Genomic DNA, 23,244 nt, shown 5'->3' with positions numbered 1-23,244 from the left:
GAAATGGGAGAGAGAGAGAGAACGACATGGGACACTCTTTCATCCGCTGTCTATACAAGCCATGGCCTGGGGGGCTTTTGAGGAAGCCACAGAATGCTTTCATTCAGCTTCCTACCGAGAAGCATCGATGGGTGCGTGCCGGATTACACATTTTAATGTAGAAGTCTTCTAAGGGGCCCTGCTGTGGGTATTAATATCACACAAGGCACATTCACAGACAGTCTTGAGGACCTGTCACTCTTTCTGGCAAGCCTCATTGTGCACTCAATAATACCCCATTAAACCTTTTCTTCTTTCTTATCTGTGAAAGAACAGTCCTTGGCCAAGGTACGGGTCACCAAGTGGAGGATTGATTGGCTGATTTGCATTATTTACATATTTTGTGTGTGCTGATTTATTGGGTGGAAAATGAATGGAAGTGCCCTCCCTCCCTCCCTCGCGGCGTGCCTGCCTGCCTGGCGACCCACGTGGCTCACTCTTATCGAAGCACCTTGGGATTTCTTTCTGTGGCATATCGGATCTTTCCCCCCCCCATCCTGCACACAGCCAGTTGGGCAGAAAAGCCATCCATCTTAACAATCCCAGATGCCAATATTAATAGGAAGATGGACTCCCTGCCTCCATCCACTAAACAAACACAGATGGTAGTGCTCCAAAGCTCCTGACACCAAGTTCAAAGCACTGTGGAATTGTTTGCCATGTTGAAAATGATCCACCGCCGCCCACTAATGTTATTCTTGTTAACTCTAAGTCGGAAAAGTATTTAAGAATGTGCTTTCTCTCTTTCTGCGAAACTAAGTGCAGCTAAGTGCTGACTGAGATAAAAAAAAATCCAAATCTGGGGCTTGATGCTTTGGCTTTTAAACTATTTCCTCATCAATGCCCCAAATGCCTCTGCATCCCTGCTAAAAGCAGCAAGCGGGAGGATGGTGATGCTGAAGACATCTGGCATGGGAGCCACTCTCACAATTGAGTCATTAGTGCATTCGTTTGAGTTTGATTTGATAACATGTTGACTCATTTAATTCAAGTCACTGGGTTTGTCTACAGGAGACAACTCCGATGAGGAGGATATTCGGCCAGCGTCTTATTTGTATCCCAATGAAATATGACAATGAGTACAGCCCAGCTGTCTAGACAGGGAGAGATGGGGATAGGAGGACACACGGGAGAGATGCCATGGCACTGATTGCAGCCTCCTCCCTTTGATATGATGGATATCTGCACACCACTTGGAATATCATTATCATTACCCCCCCCCCCCCCCCCCCCCCCCCCCACACACACACACACACAACCACAACCTGTTAGTAAGCTGTAAAACACTGTAGTCCACTGAGCCCTCTCGGCTATTATGCCTTGGAATGGAATCTTTGATCAATGTTTTTATTCTGTAAGCGTTTATTATTGGTTAGTTAATGTTGTGTGGTTTAACAGATCGCTGTTTAAAACTTGAGATGCTAATTTGACAGGATGGGAAGTCCTTTGTGCCATGCAACAAAGGGTCATAGTTGACTACGGGGCACCAATCAAGACTTGAGAATCTGCCCCTAAACACATGTTACAGTAGCAAGTCATGTAAGCACACAGGCACACGCACACACAGAAAATAAAGCACATGACCTCTCCACAGCCGAGGGGTTCATTTAACCCTTCATGTCAGGGTGTGTGTGGGCCTGGATGTTAGAATATCAGCTGTGATTAGAGGAGACTAGGGGCTGAGCTGTTCTGTTGACTGTGACAGTGCTACAGGGAGCTGCCTTGCCGAGGCATTTGTCTACTGTTCACTATGACAGGTGAGAACATGAAGCCTTCCTTCACTCAGCAGGTCAGAGGGCATCAGACGTCTCCAGGACCAACGATGACAGAGCACCGAGCAATGTCGCTGTACTGGGGGAAGCAACGGAGTCAACAACATCAAAGACCTTGCAGGTTAAACAGGAAGTACTGCATTTTCTATGGCGCTGTGAATTGCTCTTCAGCTACCGGCAATTTAAGAAGATATATTATTCGAAAAGCTCAAATGGCGATGCAGTTTGAAAAATATGACGTAGTTTGAAATGTAGTTGCCATCACGAAAAAGTCAAAAAGTCAGTCAGGTGGTGAGATGTGGTCGACAAGTTATTCGGGGGTGCCAGATGCCATTTCTGTGGGGTTACCACTGTAGTGTTCCAGCACCGAGGCCGAGCTGGCCTTTGGCAGTGCCTGCCTACCCAGCGCCGATCAGCACGCCTCGCGCGCGCGCGCACACACGCACACACACACACACACACACACACACACACACACACACACACACACACACACACACACACACACACACACACACACACACACACACACACACACACACACACACACACACACACACACATAGAATCTGCCTCTGTGTTGGCTAGCCCCTCTTATCAGTCCCAGTTTCCAGTTAACATGAAGACATAAAGACAAATGGGGTTGATGGTGATGAGATTAATTTACTAGCAATGCTGCCTCTTTGATGTATACTTCACAACCTGAGTGGTATGCTGCCTCAAACTGTATGTCGATGTGGTTGAAAGGCCCCTTTTAAAATTCCCCTGGGTATGGTGTGGTTTAGTGTTGTGGTTCGTTTGGCAATCAGCCAGCTATTCAAACTCCCCCCATTGTTCATGCAAAGTAAAACTCTCAGGTGAACACACCCAGCAGGGATTTGGAGGCGTTTTACAACAACTGTGAAAGGAAGTGCCTCGGCTGGTTTTGAGAGCCGAATAGAGCCGTGATCTAAATACCCCATAGGGATGGACACAATCATTCTGTCTGTGGTACAGTAGAAGAGACAAAGAGAGGGAACCTGTCCTGGCAAACATTTAAATGTTACAAACAATACTCCACACTGAAGGATGAGACTAAAAACAAACAAAAGATAACTCATGTAAAATATACTGTGTCAGTAAAATGTATATAGTATGTAGAAGCTGGATGTGTTGTTGTCCATTCGTTTACTCCAATTAGGGGAGGGGTGGAGGGTTAGGGGTAAATAATAAAGGAAAATATATTTGAAAACAATAGATGGGGGATTGGAAATGATGCAGACAATTACACTGATAGACTGTGGCATCTATCTGCAATATTACAATAAAAAATAAACAACGCTACACATTCTTATAAAAAAAGGTGCTATCTAGAACCTAAAAGGATTCTTCAGCTGTCCCCATAGGAGAACCCCTTGAAGAACCCTTTTGGGTTTCAGGAAGAACCCTATTAGGTTCATTGTAGAAACCTTTTCCCAGAGGGTTCTAAATGGAACCCAAAAGAGTTCTACTTGGAACCAAAAAAGGGTTCTCGTATGGGGACAGCCGAAGAATCCTTTTTTCTAAGAGTGCATGACAAGGCTTCAAATGGAGTAGTAATGTGCAGTTTAGACAAATACAATGTTTGTAGACGCTAGAGCATGAATGGCAGTGGTTGGTCAGGGAGCCCCATCTGTTGGCTGGTATGTAAATTCACAGTGGCGGTGCCTGGGTCTGTGTGCGCCCTGCTTTCCTGGTGGTGAAGGAGTGTCTCTGTCTCCTTAGTGACTGACTGAATGCATCTCCTGCTGGGCTCTGCTGCTTCACTTTGCACCTCTTACTTCTGGGACAGTGCTCAAGGATACACCCAGGGAGGGACGGGAACATTTCTAATTATTACGGCAATTATAATCATCCCTGTATTTCAGCAGCAGCAGAGGCTCTCTCTCTCTCTCTCTCTGGACTCCCTTCGTCAGACTGGTAGATAGACTGCTGCTGCACAGAACAGCAATCAACGTTTCTCTCTTCATCATCTCACTGGTGGATGAGGTAAAGCAAAAAGCCTCTTCACCTTGCCTCACTAGTGGATCTAATCAGACACAGCTAGCTAGAGTAGCTTCCTCTAGCCCAACTCCAGGGGAAAAGTAACACATTATGGGTCTCAGTAAACAACGTTACCTCTCTCTGAGGAGCTATACTTTATAGAGGACAGTTGACTGTAGTAAAGACGGTCTGTGTTCACATGTAGGTATTCTGTGTTTGGTAGATATACTATGGATTATAATAATCTCCCCTCTCTCACGCGCACATACTGTACGTACGAACACAACAACACAACAACACACACCCTCCTATAGCACCCTACCTCCTCCCACTGGTGGATGTATCTGATGAGCCTGGACAGCCTGAGCAGTCTGAGCAGGCTGAGGATCTTGGTGAAGCGGACGATCCTCAGCGCCCGGGCCGTCTTGTAGAAGTCGGAGTCGATGCGCGTCTCCACAATGAGGAAGATGTAGTCCACAGGTATGGAGGAGATGAAGTCCACCACGAACCAGCTCCTCAGGTACTTGATCTTGATTTGTTGTGGGTCCAGGATGATCTCGGTGTTGTCCTCCTTGACGATGCCCGTGCGGAAGTTGAGCACCAGGTCCATGAGGAAGAAGGTGTCTGAGATCACGTTGAAGATGATCCAGGGGGGCGTGTGCTCGTCTTTGAAGAAGGTGATGCCCACCGGGATGACGATCAGGTTCCCCACCATCAGCAGCAGCATGGTCAGGTCCCAGTAGAACCTAGAACAGGAGGAACCACAGAGAGCTTAGAGCCTGGGAGAGAACATGAAGAACCACAGATGGCTTAGAACCTGGGAGAGAACAGGAGGAACCACATAGGGATGTTGATCGGGTTCCCCACTATCAGTAGCAGTATAGTCAACTCCAGCAGCACCTGGGAGAGACAGGAATTGGGTAGAGAGGAGTTAGGAGAAAAGAAGATCAACAGCTACCTCTCCCTGAGAAGTACCACTACCACTGATCACATTAAAACTGTAAGCTGCAGCAGCTATCTAGGATGAGCGGTTCCTTTTAAACAATCACATAGACTGTACTGTACTGAACTGCTTCATACCGCCACTGACATTCAACATTTTCAATAACGAAAGTGGTTTAGGATTGTGTACACTATGGCCATGTGTCTCGACCCGCCACTAAATCCTGTCTTCGAAGGCCTTTAAAAAGAAATGTTATATGGAATTAAACTAACTGTTAAATCCCCGACACGGCCAGTTTGAACCTGTGTGATTCATGGCTTTCGACTGTGGCTCTCGTGAAGGAGTAATGGCCCACACATGCAGCCTAGCCTACATCTCCCAGTCTGTCTTGATGCGTAACCTATTTGTCTCCTGCTTGTGGTTGCTGGGCACACATTTAAAAAGGTCAACGAGGGTTAAATGTTGATTACAAAGTGTGGCGTGACCTTGTCCATCTTCCCAGTCGCACAGTTTGGTTATAAATTACACTCTCCGCCCGCTTTGTAATTGAATCCAGATTGGTTGTGTTGTATAAAGGATGATATACAGTATCCTTGGTGCTCTATAGATGGCACCGAGGGAGCGGGTCCCGCATTGTGAACTGGTTCTTGTGGGTAGGGCAGGATGATTTAACCACTCAAGTTTAACTGGCCCCATAAAAATCCATCTCAGAGCAAAACCAATTTAAAGCAGAGACCCAGAAGAAATGAAAAATATACTATTCACAATGTTGATGGTTGCTTTGCTGCGATGCCTCTCAGTGGAGATGAACATTCCAATTGCCTCTGAGATCACTGTGCTGCCTGTCTGTGGACACGTTACAATACATTGAAATAAACATTCCTTACAGAGATGTTACACACACAGCTGTCTAAGACAGTTGAGCCATGGATTATGGTTTACAAAAATACACACACACACACACACACGCACTCACACACACATGCACACACACTGACACACACTAAACCCCCTCTCGCTTACGCACAGACACACGAAACAGTGGCAGTAATAGGAATTCTTCAAAGTAAAAGGGTATCCACGGATTCAGCTTCTTGTCAAGCAGAGTTATATTTAGAAAGATGTTTCCGCCACTGTTTGCTCATGTTAAGATTTATAGCCCAAGAGGACAAGGCACAACTTCAAAGGAAATAACATGTACACGGGTAATGACATTTATTCTTCGAATTCTTCCCATTCCCTGGTATTCCCCATGTCAGGAAGAAGCATGTGAGTTGACATCATGAAGACAAAACAGCTTGCTAACGGGCTGGAGGTGAACCAACGGCCCTTAATGTCGCTGCAATCACTATGTGCTAATATATCCACTTAGTTCGCGCCAACACCTGCTCATTGTCCTCGCCACTTTCCTGCCAGTTTCATGGTGACCTCAGAGGACTTCTGTTAGTTTAAACTGGGTCGTGAAGAAACAAACACAGACATCAGGAAGTAGAAAAAGCCCAGCTGGCAGACTTTCTTGTCTGTTTGGACAGAGAGAGAGAGAGAGAGAGAGAGAGGAGGCTAAGAAGAGACGGGGGGAGGCTGTGGAGAGGCAGGGGGAGGCTGTGGAGAGGCAGGGGAGGAGGGCTTCTCCACATGCTTACTGGGCCTCAGAGAGAGGGATGGAGGGGTATGTAAGCTGCTGTCAGGATTCCCTGAGAAGGCCTGGGGCCAAGAGAGGAGACACACACCTGTGTGAACTCTACCTGTTCCCTTGGATGAAGTAATGGGGTATTTGTGGTCAACAGCCTTCCCAAGCCTCTGGTCATATATTGTACCTACTATAGCCTACTACAGACATCAGCCATGTGACTGTCCCCCGATACGTCATGTCTCTAGGTGTCCTCAATGTCAGAGATTCACAGCCGTGGTGGTGAAGGTTGTGACCCACAATGAAAATATTGTGGATCAAACAACCGGGTTTCCATCCAACCTTTTTATGCGAGGGTCGGATAAAACATTTCACGACAGGATTGATGGAAACAGTAAACGTTCCAAATGTCGACAAATCAAAACACGTTAGACAAGATGGGATCTTTTTGTGTCTGTAAAATTAATTATGCAAGAATTGCGGTGGAAACGCCTTTATGAGAAAATATTGATATAATTAATCAACTAGTGAGGATGATATGTTGTGTGGTCCTCCCACTATGACTCTGGAAAGCATGCTGTTAATTAAGCTACAGATGAAATAAACGCTGATAAACATCACAGGGGGGTGAAAGTGCACGGTGATGAGCTTGATGCTCCTTTCCAATAAATATTGAGGGTCTTATTTATGTGACATGATTATCGATGCTCGGCTGCCATTTTGGCAAATACAAATAATCTGTCTCTTTGTCCAAAACAATCTCATCATGAAGTAGGCTATACCCGCACTGTGTCGGTGACCTGTTGGCTAAAGGGCCCGTGCCAAGACCAGAGTGGGCACATTCGCTATATAACGCAATAGTTTTTTGTGGCAACACCATCAGAAGAGTTGAAAATGCAATGAAAACACATTTCAATTGTGTTTTTGAAGCTGTACATGGGAATTTCACCGCAAAAGTTATTTTTATGTGCACTTCGTCATCACGCACAGCGTTTTATCCGCAACAAGTGAATTTGATGGAAACATCTCTGGTGGAAAAATGTGCATATTGTTTTATACAGACTTTAGAGTATTCGCACTACCATCTGTCGCCAATTGGATGGAAATCTAGCAACTAACCAGTTTTCCATCCAACCTTTTTATGCGAGTAAAGTACATGTCGAAAGAAAACCGAAAGACAGTGTTACCATCATCGTAGGAACTGGACCAAGGCGCAGCGTGATTAAATTCCACATATTTATTTAAGCGAAACTTCCAAACAAAAAGAAACAAACAATCAACGAACCGTGACATCAGAGGTGCCACATGCACTAACTCAAAACAAAATCCCACAAAACACCAAGGGTCAGGGCGTGACAGTACCCCCCCCCCCCCCCCCCCCCCAAAGGTACGGACTCCGGCCGCAAAACCTGAAACCAACTGGGGAGGATGGGGGGGTGATTAGTGTCGATGGCGGCTCCGGTGCAGGTTGTAGCCCCGGCCCAGACCCCGGATCCGGCCATGGCGCCGTGCTGAACGCCGTGCCTGGACTGGGCATCGGCGCAAAGGAGGGCTCCGGCCATGGAGCTGGGTTGGACACCGTGCCTGGTCATCGGCGCAGAGAAGGGCTCCGGCCTGTGGACCGTCGCAGGAGGCTCCGGGCTGTGGACCGTCGCAGGAGGCTCCGGGCTGTGGACCGTCGCAGGAGGCTCTGGGCTGTGGACCGTCGCCGGAAGCTCTGGACTGGGAACCGTCGCCGGAAGCTCTGGACTGGGAATGCGCACTGGAGGCCTGGTGCGTGGAGCCGGTACAGGTGGCACCGGACTGGTGACACGCACTTCAGGGCGAGTGCGAGGAGCTGGCATAGGACATACTGGGCTGTGAAGGCATACTGGAGACTTGGTGCGTAGAGCCGGCACAAATTGTACCGGAACGATGACACACTTCGCACGGCGAGTGCGGGGAGCTGGCACAGGACGCACCAGACTGGGGACACGCACTTCAGGGCGAGTGCGAGGAGGGGACACAGGACATACCGGACTGGGGAGGCGCACTGGAGGCCTGATGCGTGGGACCGGCACAAGTTGCACCGGACTGGTGACACGCTCCTCCAAACGCCTGCGTTACTGCATACTCCTAGCCAACCCCATTCTCCGGTATCCCTCCTTGCACTGTTCCATTGACTCCCAGGCGGGCTCTGGTACTCTCCTTGGGTCGACCGACCGCCTCTCTATCTCCTCCCAGGTTGTCACTGGCTCACTCCCCGGCTCCGCCGACCACCCCGTGTGCCCCCCCCCAAAAAAAAAATTGGGGCTGTCCTTTGAGCTTTCCTTGTGGCCGCAAACCCTGGCGTCGTCGCTGTCCTCCCTTCTCTCCTTGCGTCTGCTTCCACGTCAGGCTTTCGTGTCCTGCCAAGGTTTCCTCCCAAGTCCAAGATGTCTTCTCCTCCTTGGTCTCCTCCCAAGCCCAGGATACCTTCTCCTCCTGGGCACGCTGCTTGGTCCTGTTGTGGTGGGATCTTCTGTCACGATCGTCGTAGGAACTGGACCAAGGCGCAGCGTGATTAAAGTTCCACATATTTATTTAAGCGAAACTTCCAAACAAAAAGAAACAAACAATCAACGAACCGTGACATCAGAGGTGCTACATGCACTAACTCAAAACAAAACAAGATCCCACAAAACACAGTGGGGAAATGGCTGCCTAAATATGATCCCCAATCAGAGACAACGCTAAACAGCTGCCTCTGATTGGGAACCATACCAAGCACACCAACATAGAAATAATAAACCTAGAACACCCCCTAGTCACGCCCTGACCTACTATACCATAGAGAACCAAGGGCTCTCTATGGTCAGGGCGTGACAGACAGGCCTGATGGAAACAGCTAATTTGTCAGTAAACTTTCAAATTATGAAAAAACTAAAGACAAGGTGAGATATTTTTGTGTCCGTAAAATATATTATGTGAGAAATGCCTGTAGAAACGCCTTTATGCGCAAATATTGATATAATAACCATCATATGGAAGTAGACTTGGAGGCACGCGATGATATGGTGTGTGGTGCTCCCACTACGACTCGGGATGCAGTTTATTAGGCTACAGATGAAATAAGTTATGATGGACTTCACAGGGTGGTGAAAGTGCGCAATGATCTTGATGCTCCTTTCCAATAAATATTGAGGGTCTGATTCTGGTGACATGATGATTGATGCTTGGTTGCCGTTTTGACAAATAAAAATGATCTGGCTCTTGTCCATAATAATCTCATCATGTAGGCTAGGAACTGTTGACTAGAATACATGTGGCAAGACCAGAGTGGGCACATTTGCTTTATAACAGACATTGTTTTCATGACAAAACCATCGGTAGAGTTGAAAATGCGACGTGAATATAACTGCTAAAGTAATTTTTATGTGCACTACATCATTATGCACAACATTTTATCCGCAAGTCCATTTTGACGGAAATACATCTCTGATGGGAAAATGCGCATATTGTTTTTATGCAGATTATAGAACATTCGCATGAAAATCTGTCGTCAATTGGATGGAAACCTACGCTATATATACAAAAATATGTGAACACCCCTTCAAATTATTTCAGCCACACTCGTTGCTGACAGGTGTATAAAATCGAGCACCATAGACAAACATTGGCAGTAGAATGGCCTTAATGAAGAGCTCAGTGACTTTCAACGTGGCACCGTCATAGGATGTCACCTTTCCAACAAGTCAGTTCGTGAAATGTCTGCTCTGCTGGAGCTGGACTCTGGAGTAGCGGAATCATGTCCTCTGGAGTGATGAATCACGCTTCACCATCTGGCATTCAAATGGACAAATCTGGGTTTGGCGGATGCCAGGAGAACTCTACTTGCCCAAATGCATAGTGCCAACTGTAAAGTTTGGTGGAGTCTGGGACCGTTTTTCATGGTTCGGCTAGGTCCCTTAGTTCAAGTGAAGGGAAATCTTAACACTACAGCATACAATGACATTCTAGATGATTCTGTGCTTCCAATTTTGTGGCAACAGTTTGGGGAAGGCCCTTTCCTGTTTCAGCATGACAATGCCCCCGTGCACAAAGCAAGGTCCATACAGATTTTTTTTTAGATCAGTGTGGAAGAACTTTACTGGCCTGCACAGGGCCCTGACCTCAACCCCATTGAACACCTTTGGGATGAATTGGAACACCGACTGCGAGCCAGGCCTAATCGCGCAACATCAGTGCCCGACCTCAATTATGCTCTTGTGGCTGAATGGAAGCAAGTCCCCACAGTAATGTTCGAACATCTAGTGGAAATCCTTCCCAGAAGAGTGGAGGCTGTTATAGCAGCAAAAGGGGGGCAACTCCATATTAATGCTCATGATTTTGGAATTAGATATTTGACGAGCAAGTGTCCATACACTTTTGGTCATGTAGTGTATGTATTGGTATTTCTATTCAAGAATCAAGGACACACATCTGGTTCTGTGTAAATGTGCATGAGTTGTGTCTCTGTGTGTGTGTGTGTGTGTGTGTGTGTGCTCTCTTTTTCCTTTTCACTCTCGCTATTGCCTTCTGATGGGGGTCAGCCCACCTAAACATAGCAGGGATCCATTTACTGTGTTTTCTATCCTGACATAAAGGAACATTGTTCTAGGAATATAGACAGACTGAGCAGTGAGCGCAGGGCAGGGTGGTGGACGAACATCGCAAAGGCACAGAAGCCCCATCTCTATGTCTGTCTGAAAGCACTGACTTGTGGATTGATAGCTTTTCCCTTTATAAAACAAAAGGCAGCGTCCTTCATGGTGATATCAGTGCAGGCAGGGGCACGCTGCTGCGGTGTAGGGAGAGAGAGAGGGGGAGGAGAAGGATGATAGGGAGAGCGCCATACAGAGAGAGAGGGAGCGACAGAGAGAGGGAGAGTTTGAGGGAGGAGAGAGAGATCCTGAGAGGGAGGGAGCGATAGAGAGGGAGCGAGAGGGGAAATGACCCCGGTTGCATAGCTTACACCTGAGTTGTTATAGTGCTGGGGAGGGACTGCTCACTGTCATGACGACAGACCGTGACATTTCCATGCCTGCTCGTCTACAGAGACAGAGGTACGGTCCACACCGTCTGCTCTCCTGGGAAGAGACCAAGGACTGCAGACCCATGTTTTTACCCTCAGAGTGCCTCCTGCTACAAGATAAACCTCTCTCCCACTCGCCACCCTGTCCTGGAGATAGCTACCTGGGGCCACACTGGCCCAGCCTGGTGTCACCATCACACTGGGGCTCTGACATCACCCACAGCGAGCTACTCACACACACGCCTCTCACCCAACATGAACATGTTGAAAAGGCATAAAGGATCTACAGCCGGTTTGTGTGTGTGTGTGTGTGTTTGTGTGTGTGTGTGTGTGTGTGTGTGTGTGTGTGTGTGTGTGTGCGCGTTGTGTTGCCCGCGGGGTGCTGTCTCTACCTGTTGGCAGACACACTGGGAGAGCGATGGCATGGCATCCAGGTAGGTTGTCTGTCATGTCAGGTACACTAGTCTTGCAGACAGACAGCCATGAGGAGCAGTGTGTGTGTGTGTGTGTGTGTGTGTGTGTGTGTGTGTGTGTGTGTGTGTGCTCCTCTTCATTTGGCATGGCGTCAGACTGAATGAGGACAGTAGAACAACAATGAGTGGTGTTCCTGTTCCTCCCCGCTCTTCCTTCCCAGAAAGCAGCAGCACAGTCATTCCCACTGTAAATGTGACTCTGGTTGATTGAATGATTGATGTTGATCTATTTATGAATATGAAAAGCAGTTCCCCTCTTGAATAATTCATGTCCTTGTTTTGTGTGTTTTTTCTCTCCCTTACCTAGTTCTTGTGAGAGGCTGTTTTGTGTGAGGATGAGGAATCCTCGTCAGAAGTGCTGATTCGCCATTTGCCTGAGGATGCTGCCCCATGTCACATTAGACACAAGCAGCACACACTGCCTGCTTCAATTTGACCACCGCCACTGGCTACTCTAACCCGTCTTAGGGGTGTCACTACTGTACTACGGGTACAGTGAACAGTTGGCTTGACTGTGTGTGTGTGTGTGTGTGTGTGTGTGTGTGTGTATTTGTATGTTTGTGTCTGTTGGTGTGTGCAGTGGCGGGAATCCATTAACCCTTAGGCCTGTTCTCAAAAATTTTAGAAAAAGTTGTTGCGCAGCAACTCACTGCCTTCCTGAAGACAAACAATGTATACGAAACGCTTCAGTCTGGTTTTAGACCCCATCATAGCACTGAGACTGCACTTGTGAAGGTGGTAAATGACCTTTTAATGACGTCAGACCGAGGCTCTGCATCTGTCCTCATGCTCCTAGATCTTAGTGCCGCTTTTGATACCATCGATCACCACATTCTTTTGGAGAGATTGGAAACCCAAATTGGTCTACATGGACAAGTTCTGGCCTGGTTTAGATCTTATCTGTCGGAAAGATATCAGTTTGTCTCTGTGAATGGTTCGTCCTCTGACAAATCAATTGTAAATTTCGGTGTTCCTCAAGGTTCCGTTCTAGGACCACTATTGTTTTCACTATATATTTTACCTCTTGGGGATGTCATTCGAAAACATAATGTTAAATTTCACTGCTATGCGGACGACACACAGCTGTACATTTCAATGAAACATGGTGAAGCCCCAAAATTGCCCTCGCTAGAAGCCTGTGTTTCAGACATAAGGAAGTGGATGGCTGCAAATTTTTTACTTTTAAACTCGGACAAAACAGAGATGCTTGTCCTAGGTCCCAAGAAACAAAGAGATCTTCTGTTGAATCTGACAATTAATCTGGATGGTTGTACAGTCGTCTCAAATAAAACTGTGAAGGACCTCGGCGTTACTCTGGACCCTGATCTCTCTTTTGAAGAACATATCAAGACTGCTTCAAGGACAGCTTTTTTCCATCTACGTAACATTGCAAAAATCAGAAACTTTCTGTCCAAAAATGACGCAGAAAAATTAATCCATGCTTTTGTTACTTCTAGGCTCGACTACTGCAATGCTCTACTTTCCGGCTACCCGGATAAAGCACTAAACAAACTTCAGTTAGTGCTAAATACGGCTGCTAGAATCCTGACTAGAACCAAAAAATTTGATCATATTACTCCAGTGCTAGCCTCCCTACACTGGCTTCCTGTTAAGGCAAGGGCTGATTTCAAGGTTTTACTGCTAACCTACAAAGCATTACATGGGCTTGCTCCTACCTATCTTTCCGATTTGGTCCTGCCGTACATACCTACACGTACGCTACGGTCACAAGACGCAGGCCTCCTAATTGTCCCTAGAATTTCTAAGCAAACGGCTGGAGGTAGGGCTTTCTCCTATAGAGCTCCATTTTTATGGAATGGTCTGCCTACCCATGTGAGAGACGCAGACTCAGTCTCAACCTTTAAGTCTTTACTGAAGACTTATCTCTTCAGTAGGTCCTATGATTAAGTATAGTCTGGCCCAGGAGTGTGAAGGTGAACGGAAAGGCTGGAGCAACGAACCACCCTTGCTGTCTCTGCCTTGTCGGTTCCCCTCTTCCCACTGGGATTCTCTGCCTCTAACCCTTTTACAGGGGCTGAGTCACTGACTTACTGGTGTTCTTCCATGCCGTCCATGGGAGGGGTGCGTCACTTGAGTAGGTTGAGCCACTGACGTGGTCTTCCTGTCTGGGTTGGCGCCCCCCCCTTGGGTTGTGCCGTGGCGGAGATCTTTGTGGGCTATACTCGGCCTTGTCTTCGGACGGTAAGTTGGTGGTTGTAGATATCCCTCTAGTGGTGTGGGGGCTGTGCTTTGGCAAAGTGGGTGGGGTTATATCCTGCCTGTTTGGCCCTGTCCGGGGGTATCATCGGATGGGGCCACAGTGTCTTCTGATCCCTCCTGTCTCAGCCTCCAGTATTTATGCTGCAGTAGTTTATGTGTCGGGGGGCTAGGGTCAGTCTGTTACATCTGGAGTATTCTCTTGTCTTATCCGGTGTCCTGTGTGAATGTAAATATGCTCTCTCTAATTCTCTCTTTCTCTCTTTCTTTCTTTCTCTCGGAGGACCTGAGCCCTAGGACCATGCCTCAGGACTACCTGGCATGATGACTCCTTGCTGTCCCCAGTCCACCTGGCCATGCTGCTGCTCCAGTTTCAACTGTTCTGCCTGCGGCTACGGAACCCTGACCTGTTCACCGGACGTGCTTGTTGCACCCTCGACAATTACTATGATTATTATTATTTGACCATGCTGGTCATTTACGAACATTTTAACATCTTGACCATGTTCTGTTATAATATCCACCCGGCACAGCCAGAAGAGGACTGGCCACCCCTCATAGCCTGGTTCCTCTCTAGGTTTCTTCCTAGGTTTTTGGCCTTTCTCAGGAGTTTTTCCTAGGGAGTTTTTCCCAGCCACCGTGCTTCTTTCACATGCATTGCTTGCTGTTTGGGGTTTTAGGCTGGGTTTCTGTACAGCACTTTGAGATTTCAGCTGATGTACGAAGGGCTATATAAATACATTTGATTTGATTTGATTTGATTCTGACAGGCGAGTGATGAGTGAAAATGAAGCATGTTAGTCTATTACAAGGACAACACAGCCATACATTTTCCAGACACCAAATTTTGCCAAAAGGACAAGACAACACACACACACATACACATACACACAGAAGGCTACAAAACACATTGCATAGCAATTCTGCAAGACAGTTCTCCATTGGGCCAGATGGCACATTATGAGACAATAACAGGGGGAAATTGAAGTGTCCAGGAGAGAATCGGGTTAAAAGGGTTAATCCTATTTTTGTTGACACCCCGCTCAGATGAACTGCAATGACGGCACTGACTTTGCTAAGCACAGCCGGCGGGCTCGCTGTGAGCAGGGAGCACATCACTGACACTGGGGCTACACAGTCGAAAGTGACTATTTTTAGGTGAGACTGACCGTTTTATCAGTCCAGAGCACTGCCGCTGTCGTAAGAAGAATTCACCGGAGAGAAAGCACCAAATCGATTTACTAAACACCAACATGAGAAAGGGGGAATCTAATGTAAGGAAGAGCCCTTTCCTAAATCGTGCCAACCATATGAATAATACCATTAATAAGACTACAATAGCCAGGTGATGATGGACCACTGCAGGAATTTCATCCAGCTGAAGAAAACATGTTCTGTAAGTCTCCCAACTGCACCTAAACTCCAGAGCAGAGACAGGTTTGACCTCTGATGCTGAAGCTGGTAGAGATCTTACTGTCTAAGGCCTTGTCTGTATTCAAGTCAGAGTTAATAGATCGTATATTCTGGGATTCGGCAGCTAAGAAGAGTCCAATCCTTTTGCATATAGACTGAGAATGCATACTGGTAACTGTCAAGCGCATAATGACCTCCACTGTGACAAGTGACTGGACAACACATGCAATTTACCGATTATTCATGAGAAACGAACCACTTCCAAAGACAAATACTAAGACCCCATAATAAAACAACGCCACGCAGCAAAGCTAGAGATCAGGCAATAAGCCCATCGAAAATATGTATCAGTTTTGGATACTCAATCGTTCTCTTATGAATATCAACAATCTAATCAACGTAGCCACTGCAGCCACCAGTAGAGAGAGCCACAGTGTCCCTGTCCCTGTCCTTGTCCCTGGTCGCAGCGCACAGAGTTCTTCACACACAGCAGAGTCCCTCCCCAGAGCAGAGTAGAGGCAGAACAGAGCACGGCCCGTTAGTTACCTGCTCGGGGGCATAAAAGACTCCACAAGGATACTCCGCAAGCAGCGCAGTCAGCAACTCACTGTGCCCTCCACAAAAACAAAAGGACCACTGTGCACAGTCCATAGGCCTATCAGAGGAAAACACAGGGCATAGACACGGGCTGTGTCTGAAATGGCATCCGATTCTATAGAAATAGTGCACTACTTTTGACCAGGGCCCATAGAATAGTGTGCAATTTGAGATGCACCCACAGACTGCTCTCCAGCCTGCTCTCATCCCCCAGACTACATGCAGCTGGATCACCATTCTCTACTTCCTGCCTGCATGCCATTTCGCCCCCTAATTGCAGCCATCTTTATTATCATGATTCATTGTTATCTATGTACTGTATCTCCCATGTCATGTCTAGGGTTCTTCTATCAGTCAACCACTGAGTGTTGATGTGGGAGAGTGAACAGCCCACAGTGCTGGGTGCCCCCTATACACACGTCACCCTGTTTCCCAGGAGAGAGTGAACAGCCCACAGTGCTGGGTGCCTCCTATACACACGTCACCCTGTTTCCCAGGAGAGAGTGAACAGCCCACAGTGCTGGGTGCCTCCTATACACACGTCACCCTGTTTCCCAGGAGAGAGAGTGAACAGCTGGGTCTCCTAAACCAGATGAAGAGCTAACCTAATGCACTACCGTAGCTGCCATTACATTAGCAGTCAGTCACATTGCAGGCTACACTGTCACCTTGCCGCTCACTTCCCCAGCCCCCCATCTCCCCCAGCCCCATGTAGCCCCAGCCCCACACCCCAGCCTCGGCCCCAGAGCCCCACTCAACACTCTGCCCTAGCCTACCCCGAGCCCCCTCACTCCCTTAGCCCCGACCTGTCAATTATCTTCCCCAACCAGGTGATGTAATCAGCAAATGGAGCCGCAGGAATGAAAGCCTTTCTATCCATCTCAGAGATGTTGATCCAGGGTCAGAGGGAGAGAGAAAGGGCGAGATAAAAATGTGGAACACGGAGAGAGAGAGGGAACCGAGAGTGAAAACAAGATGGTGCGAAACTAATGAGTGGGAGAGAAAGGTTGAGGAGAGAATGAGGGAGGAAGAATTCATCTCCTTATACTCTGCTCAGTGGATAAAGGAGCACATAATCTATCCTCTTTTCAGATACTGAGCCCTGTTGCTCGAAACTCCACAGAAATTGTAAGCACATTTTAGCACATTTTATCCCACCCTCCCCCCAAAAAAGATATGGGTAAGGGAAAAATATAGCCAAAATGAATGCAGCTTAAAACCTAGCAGTTTATGGAAAACCCTTACTAAGAAGTCGTTTTAAGCATAAAATGAAATAAAAATGTGGGACGCGATGCAGAGTTGATCTGGTCTGCGTGAGAAGGCAAGAGCAGAGGCTTATCTGACTGTTAAACCAAATAGGAGCAGATTTATCTTGTTTATTTGTTATTTCTGTCATTTCTTGAGTGTATGTGCTAAATAGTGCAAATGCATTTAATTTAAACATATTTCCCTGCCACCATCTTCCCTCTTCAGCCTTCCCAATTCAGGTGCTAACAACAGCTCGGGAAAATAACCTGCTTTACAAATAACAGTGGAAGAAGATGTCTTTGGAGACGGGAAAGAGAAATGGGTGAGTCACACCAACACTGCATGTCTCATAATCCAGCCATTTTTCAGAGTCTTCTAGTCAGACGGTCAGTGTAGCGTGAGGGTGGGAGGAGGCTAAACACATTGCGGCTGGGGAATGGGGAAGTACTTCTTGTGAATCATGGCAACCACACAGACAGGGCTGTTTATTCTGCTGGACTCCACTCAGTCCCTCCATAAGTGGAGAGGTTGTTGCACTGAGTAGGAGCCCCACTGGTTCCCTATGGTTTAGTAGTACTCTAGCAGGCTGCACTGATACTGCTGCCAACGGCCTGGTGAATAGAGGCCAAGTCTGTTTCTCAGACATGACTGGTCTGAGAAAAGGCAAGATAACAAACATTTTGCAAGAGGGTTTTTCTAATAGTCAACAACTGATAGCGGACACTATCTACAGACACTCACTATCTATAGACACACACTATCTATAGACACACACTATCTATAGACACACTATCTACAGACACTCACTATCTATAGACACTCACTATCTATAGACACTCAGTATCTGTAGACACCCACTATCTACAGACACTCACTATCTATAGACACACACTATCTACAGACACTCACTATCTACAGACACTCACTATCTACAGACACTCACTATCTATAGACACACACTATCTATAGACACCCACTATCTACAGACACTCACTATCTATAGACACACACTATCTATAGACACACACTATCTATAGACACCCACTATCTATAGACACCCACTATCTACAGACACCCACTATCTATAGACTCTATCTACAGACACTCACTATCTATAGACACTCACTATCTATAGACACTCACTATCTATAGACACCCACTATCTATAGACGCAAGTAGAGCTACTGGGGTGCAAAGGAGGAAGATAAATAAATAAATACAGTATGGGGATGAGGTAGATAGATGGGCTATTTACAGATGAGCTATGTACAGGTGCAGTGATCTGTGAGCTCCTCTGACAGCTGGTGCTTAAAGCTAGTGAGGGAGGTAAGAGTCTCCAGCTTCAGAGATTTTTGCAGTTCGTTCCAGCCATTGGCAGCAGAGAACTGGAAGGAGAGGCGGCCAAAGGAAGAATTGGCTTTGGGGGTGACCAGTGAGATATACCTGTTTGAGCGCCTGCTACGGCTGGGTGCTGCTATGGTGACCAGTGAGCTGAGATAAGGCGGGGCTTTACCTAGCAGAGACTTGTAGATGACCTGGAGCCAGTGGGTTTGGCGACGAGTACGAAGCGAGGGCCAGCCAACGAGAGCATACAGGTCGCAGTGGTGGGTAGTATATGGGGCTTTGGTGACAAAACGGATGGCACTGTGATAGACTGCATCCAAATTGTTGAGTAGAGTGTTGGAGGCTATTTTGTAAATGACATCGCCGAAGTCGAGAATCAGTAGGATGGTCAGTTTTACGAGGGTATGTTCGGCAGTATTAGTGAAGGATGCTTTGTTGCGAAATAGGAAGCAGATTCTAGATTTAATTTTGGATTGGAGATGTTTAATATGAGTCTGGAAGGAGAGTTTACAGTCTAACCAGACACCTAGGTAGTTGTAGTTGTCCACATATTCTAAGTCAGAACCGTCAAGAGTAGTGATGCTAGCCGGGCAGGCAGGTGCGGGCAGCGAACGGTTGAAGAGCATGCATTTAGTTTTACTTGCATTTAAGAGCAGTTGGAGGCCACGGAAGGAGAATTGTATGGCATTGAAGCTCATCTGGAGGTTAGTTAACACAGTGTCCAAAGAAGGGCCAGAGGTATACAGAATGGTGTCGTCTGCGTAGAGGTGGATCAGAGAATCACCAGCAGCGAGAGCGACATCATTGATGTGTACAGAGAAGAGTGTCGGCCCGAGAATTGAACCCTGTGGCACCCCCATAGAGACTGCCAGAGGTCCGGACAACAGGCCCTCGGATTTGACATACTGAACTCTATCGGAGAAGTGTATACAGTATATACAGAAACTCACTATCTATATAAACTATCTACAGACACTATCTATCTACAGACACTATCTACACACACTCACTATCTACAGACACTCACTATCTACAGACACTCACTATCTACAGACACTATCTATAGACACTATATATAGACACTCACTATCTACAGACACAATCTATAGACACTCACTATCTACAGCCACTCACTATCTACAGACACTATTAATAGACACTATATATAGACACTCAATATCTACAGACACAATCTATAGACACTCACTCTCTACAGACACTATCTATAGACACTCAATATCTACAGACACTCACTATCTATAGACACTATCTATAAACAATATCTATAGACAGTCACTATATACTGACACTATCTATAGACACTATCTATAGACAGTCACTATATATTGACACTATCTATAGACAGTCACTATATATAGACACTATCTATAGACACTATCTATAAACAATATCTATAGACACTCAATATCTACAGACACTATCTATAAACAATATCTATAGACAGTCACTATATATTGACACTATCTATAGACACTACAGTGCCTTGCAAAAGTATTCATCCCCCTTGGCGTTTTTCCTATTTTGTTGCATTACAACCTGTAATTTAAAATGATTTTTATTTGGATTACATGTAACGGACATTCACAAAATAGTCCATATTGTGAAGTGAAATGAAAAAAATTTGAGGTTTAAAAAAATTCTAAAAAATAAAAACCTGAAAAGTGGTGCGCGCATATGTATTCACCCCTTTTGCTATGAAGCCCCTAAAATAATATCTGGTGCGACCAATTACCTTCAGAAGTCACATTGTTATTTAAATAAAGTCCACCTGTGTGCAATATACATATACACCTGTTCTGAAAGGCCCCAGAGTCTGCAACACCACTAACCAAGGGGCACCACCAAGCAAGCGACACCATGAAGACCAAGGAGCTCTCCAAACAGGTCAGGGACAAAGTTGTGGAGAAGTACAGATCAGGGTTGGGTTATAAATACATTTCAGAAACTTTGAACATCCCACGGAGCACCATTAAATCCATTATTAAAAAATGGAAAGAATATGGCACCACAACAAACCTGCCAAGAGAGGGCGGCCCACCAAAACTCACGGACCAGGCAAGGAGGGCATTAATCAGAGAGGCAACAAAGAGACCAAAGATAACCCTGAAGGAGCTTTAAAGGTCCACAGCGGAGATACACTCCAAAGAGCTGGGCTTTATTTATTTATTTATTTCACCTTTATTTAACCAGGTAGGCTAGTTGAAAACAAGTTCTCATTTACAACTGCGACCTGGCCTACGGAAGAGTGGCCAGAAAAAAAGCCATTGCTTAAAGACAAAAATAAGCAAACACGTTTGGTGTTTGCCAAAAGGCACGTGGGAGACTCCCCAAACATATGGAAGAAGGTACTCTGGTCAGATGAGACTAAAATTGAGATTTCTGGCCATCAAGGAAAACGATATGTCTGGCGAAAACCTAACACCTCTCATCACCCCGAGAACACCATACCCACAGTGAAGCATGGTGGTGGCAGCATCATGCTGTGGGGATGTTTTTCCATCGGCAGGGACTGGGAAACTGGTCAGAATTGAAGGAATGATAGATGGCGCTAAATACAGGGAAATTCTTGAGGGAAACCTATTTCTGTCTTCTAGAGATTTGAGACTGGGACGGAGGCCCAGACACTCACTATCTACAGACACTCACTATCTACAGACACTATCTACAGACACTATTAACAGACACTATTAACCGACACTATCTATAGACACTATCTATCTACAGACACACACTATCTACAGACACTCACTATCTACAGAAAATCACTCTCTACAGACAATCACTCTCTACTCACTCTATATAGTCACTCACTATCTATAGACACTATTTACAGACACTCACTCTCTATAGACACTCACTATCTACAGACACTCACTATCTATAGACACTATTTACAGACACTCACTATCTACAGGCACTCACTATCTATAGACACTATTTACAGACACTCACTATCTACAGACACACACTATCTACAGACACTCACTATCTACACTCACTATCTACAGACACTCACTATCTACAGACACTCACTATCTACAGACACTCACTATCTACAGACACTCACTATCTATAGACACTCATTATCTACACTGAGTGGACAAAAGATTAGGAACACCTTCCTAATATTGAGTGTGGAGGTGTTGCTGTTTATATTCAGAACCACATTCCTGTAAAGCTTAGAGAGGATCTCATGTTTGTTAAATAGTGTTGAAGTAATATGGCTACAGGTTCATCTGCCTCACCTAAAGCCCATTCTGGTGGGAAGCTGCTATAGACCACCAAGTGTTAACAGTCAGTATCTGGATAACATGTGTGAAATGCTTGATAATGTATGTGATCTCAACAGAGAGGTATATTTGATGGGTGATTTAAATAATGACTGGCTTTCATCAAGCTGCCCACTCAAGAAAAAGCTTCAAACTGTAACTAGTGCCTGCAACCTGGTTCAGGTTATAAGTCAACCTACCAGGGTAGTTACAAACAGCACAAGGAATGAAATCATTAACATACTGTATATTGAACACATCTTCACTAATGCTGCAGAAATTAGCTTGAAAGCAGTATCTAGATCCATCGGATGTAGTGATCACAATATAGTAGCCATATCTAGTTCCAAAGGCTGGGCCTAATATAGTGTATAAGAGGTCATACAATAAGTTTTGTAGTGATTCCTATGTTGTTGATGTAAATAATATTTGTTAGTCCGTGGTGTGTAATGAGGAGCAAACAGACGCTGCACTTGACACGTTTATGAAATTGCTTATTCCAGTTACTAATAAGCACGCACCCATTAAGAAAATGACTGTAAAAACGGTTGAATCCCCGTGGATTGATGAGGACTTTAAAAAATGGTATGGTTGAGAGGGATGAGGTATAAGGAATGGCAAATAAGTCTGGCTGCACAACGGATTGGCGAACGTACTGCAAATTGAGAAGTCATGTGACTAAACTAGACTATGAAACAAAGATAAATGATATAAAGAATGACAGTAAAAAGCTATGGAGCACCTTAAATGACATTTTGGGCAAAAAGACAAACTCAGCTCCATCATTCATTTAATCAGATGGCTCATGCATCCCAAAACCCACTGATATTGCCAATTACTTTAATGATTTTTTCATTGGCAAGATTAGCAAACTTAGGCATGACATGCCAGCAACAGATGCTGACACTACAAATCCAAGTATAACTGATCAAATGTTGAAAGACAAGCATTGGAATTTTGAAGTGAGTGTGGAAGAGGTGAAAAATGGATTGTTGTCTATCAACAATGACAAGACACTGATTTGACAACTTGGATGGAAAATTATTGCCACTCCTATTTGCAAAAGTCATTCCGCTACCTAAGAATGCTGGCTCAAATAGCCAAACAATCAGCATGTTACCAACCCTAGGTAAACTTTTTGAAAGAAATGGTGTTTGACCAGGTCCTACAGGCCCTAGTTTTGTCACACCTGGACTACTGTTCAGTCATGTGGTCACAAAGAGGGACTTTACAAATGGCTTAGAA

The 23,244-nt window shown here is 45.9% G+C and overlaps 1 protein-coding gene across 1 annotated transcript in view; it reads right to left on the bottom strand.

Annotated features, from left to right (window-relative positions):
- LOC115203029 (potassium/sodium hyperpolarization-activated cyclic nucleotide-gated channel 4-like) overlaps positions 1-23,244 on the bottom strand; it is an 89,573-nt gene that overhangs the window by 53,600 nt on the left and 12,729 nt on the right. Inside the window, exon 2 of the mRNA XM_029767307.1 lies at positions 4,135-4,558. Coding sequence (XP_029623167.1) covers positions 4,135-4,558 — 424 coding nt within the window. The remainder of the gene's footprint in view (positions 1-4,134; positions 4,559-23,244) is intronic.

This window comes from Salmo trutta, chromosome 12 (assembly GCF_901001165.1).
Source record: "Salmo trutta chromosome 12, fSalTru1.1, whole genome shotgun sequence".
Taxonomy (NCBI): domain Eukaryota; kingdom Metazoa; phylum Chordata; class Actinopteri; order Salmoniformes; family Salmonidae; genus Salmo; species Salmo trutta.
The sequence above is the reverse complement of the archived record's forward strand: the minus strand, read 5'-3'. Positions and strand labels throughout refer to the sequence as shown.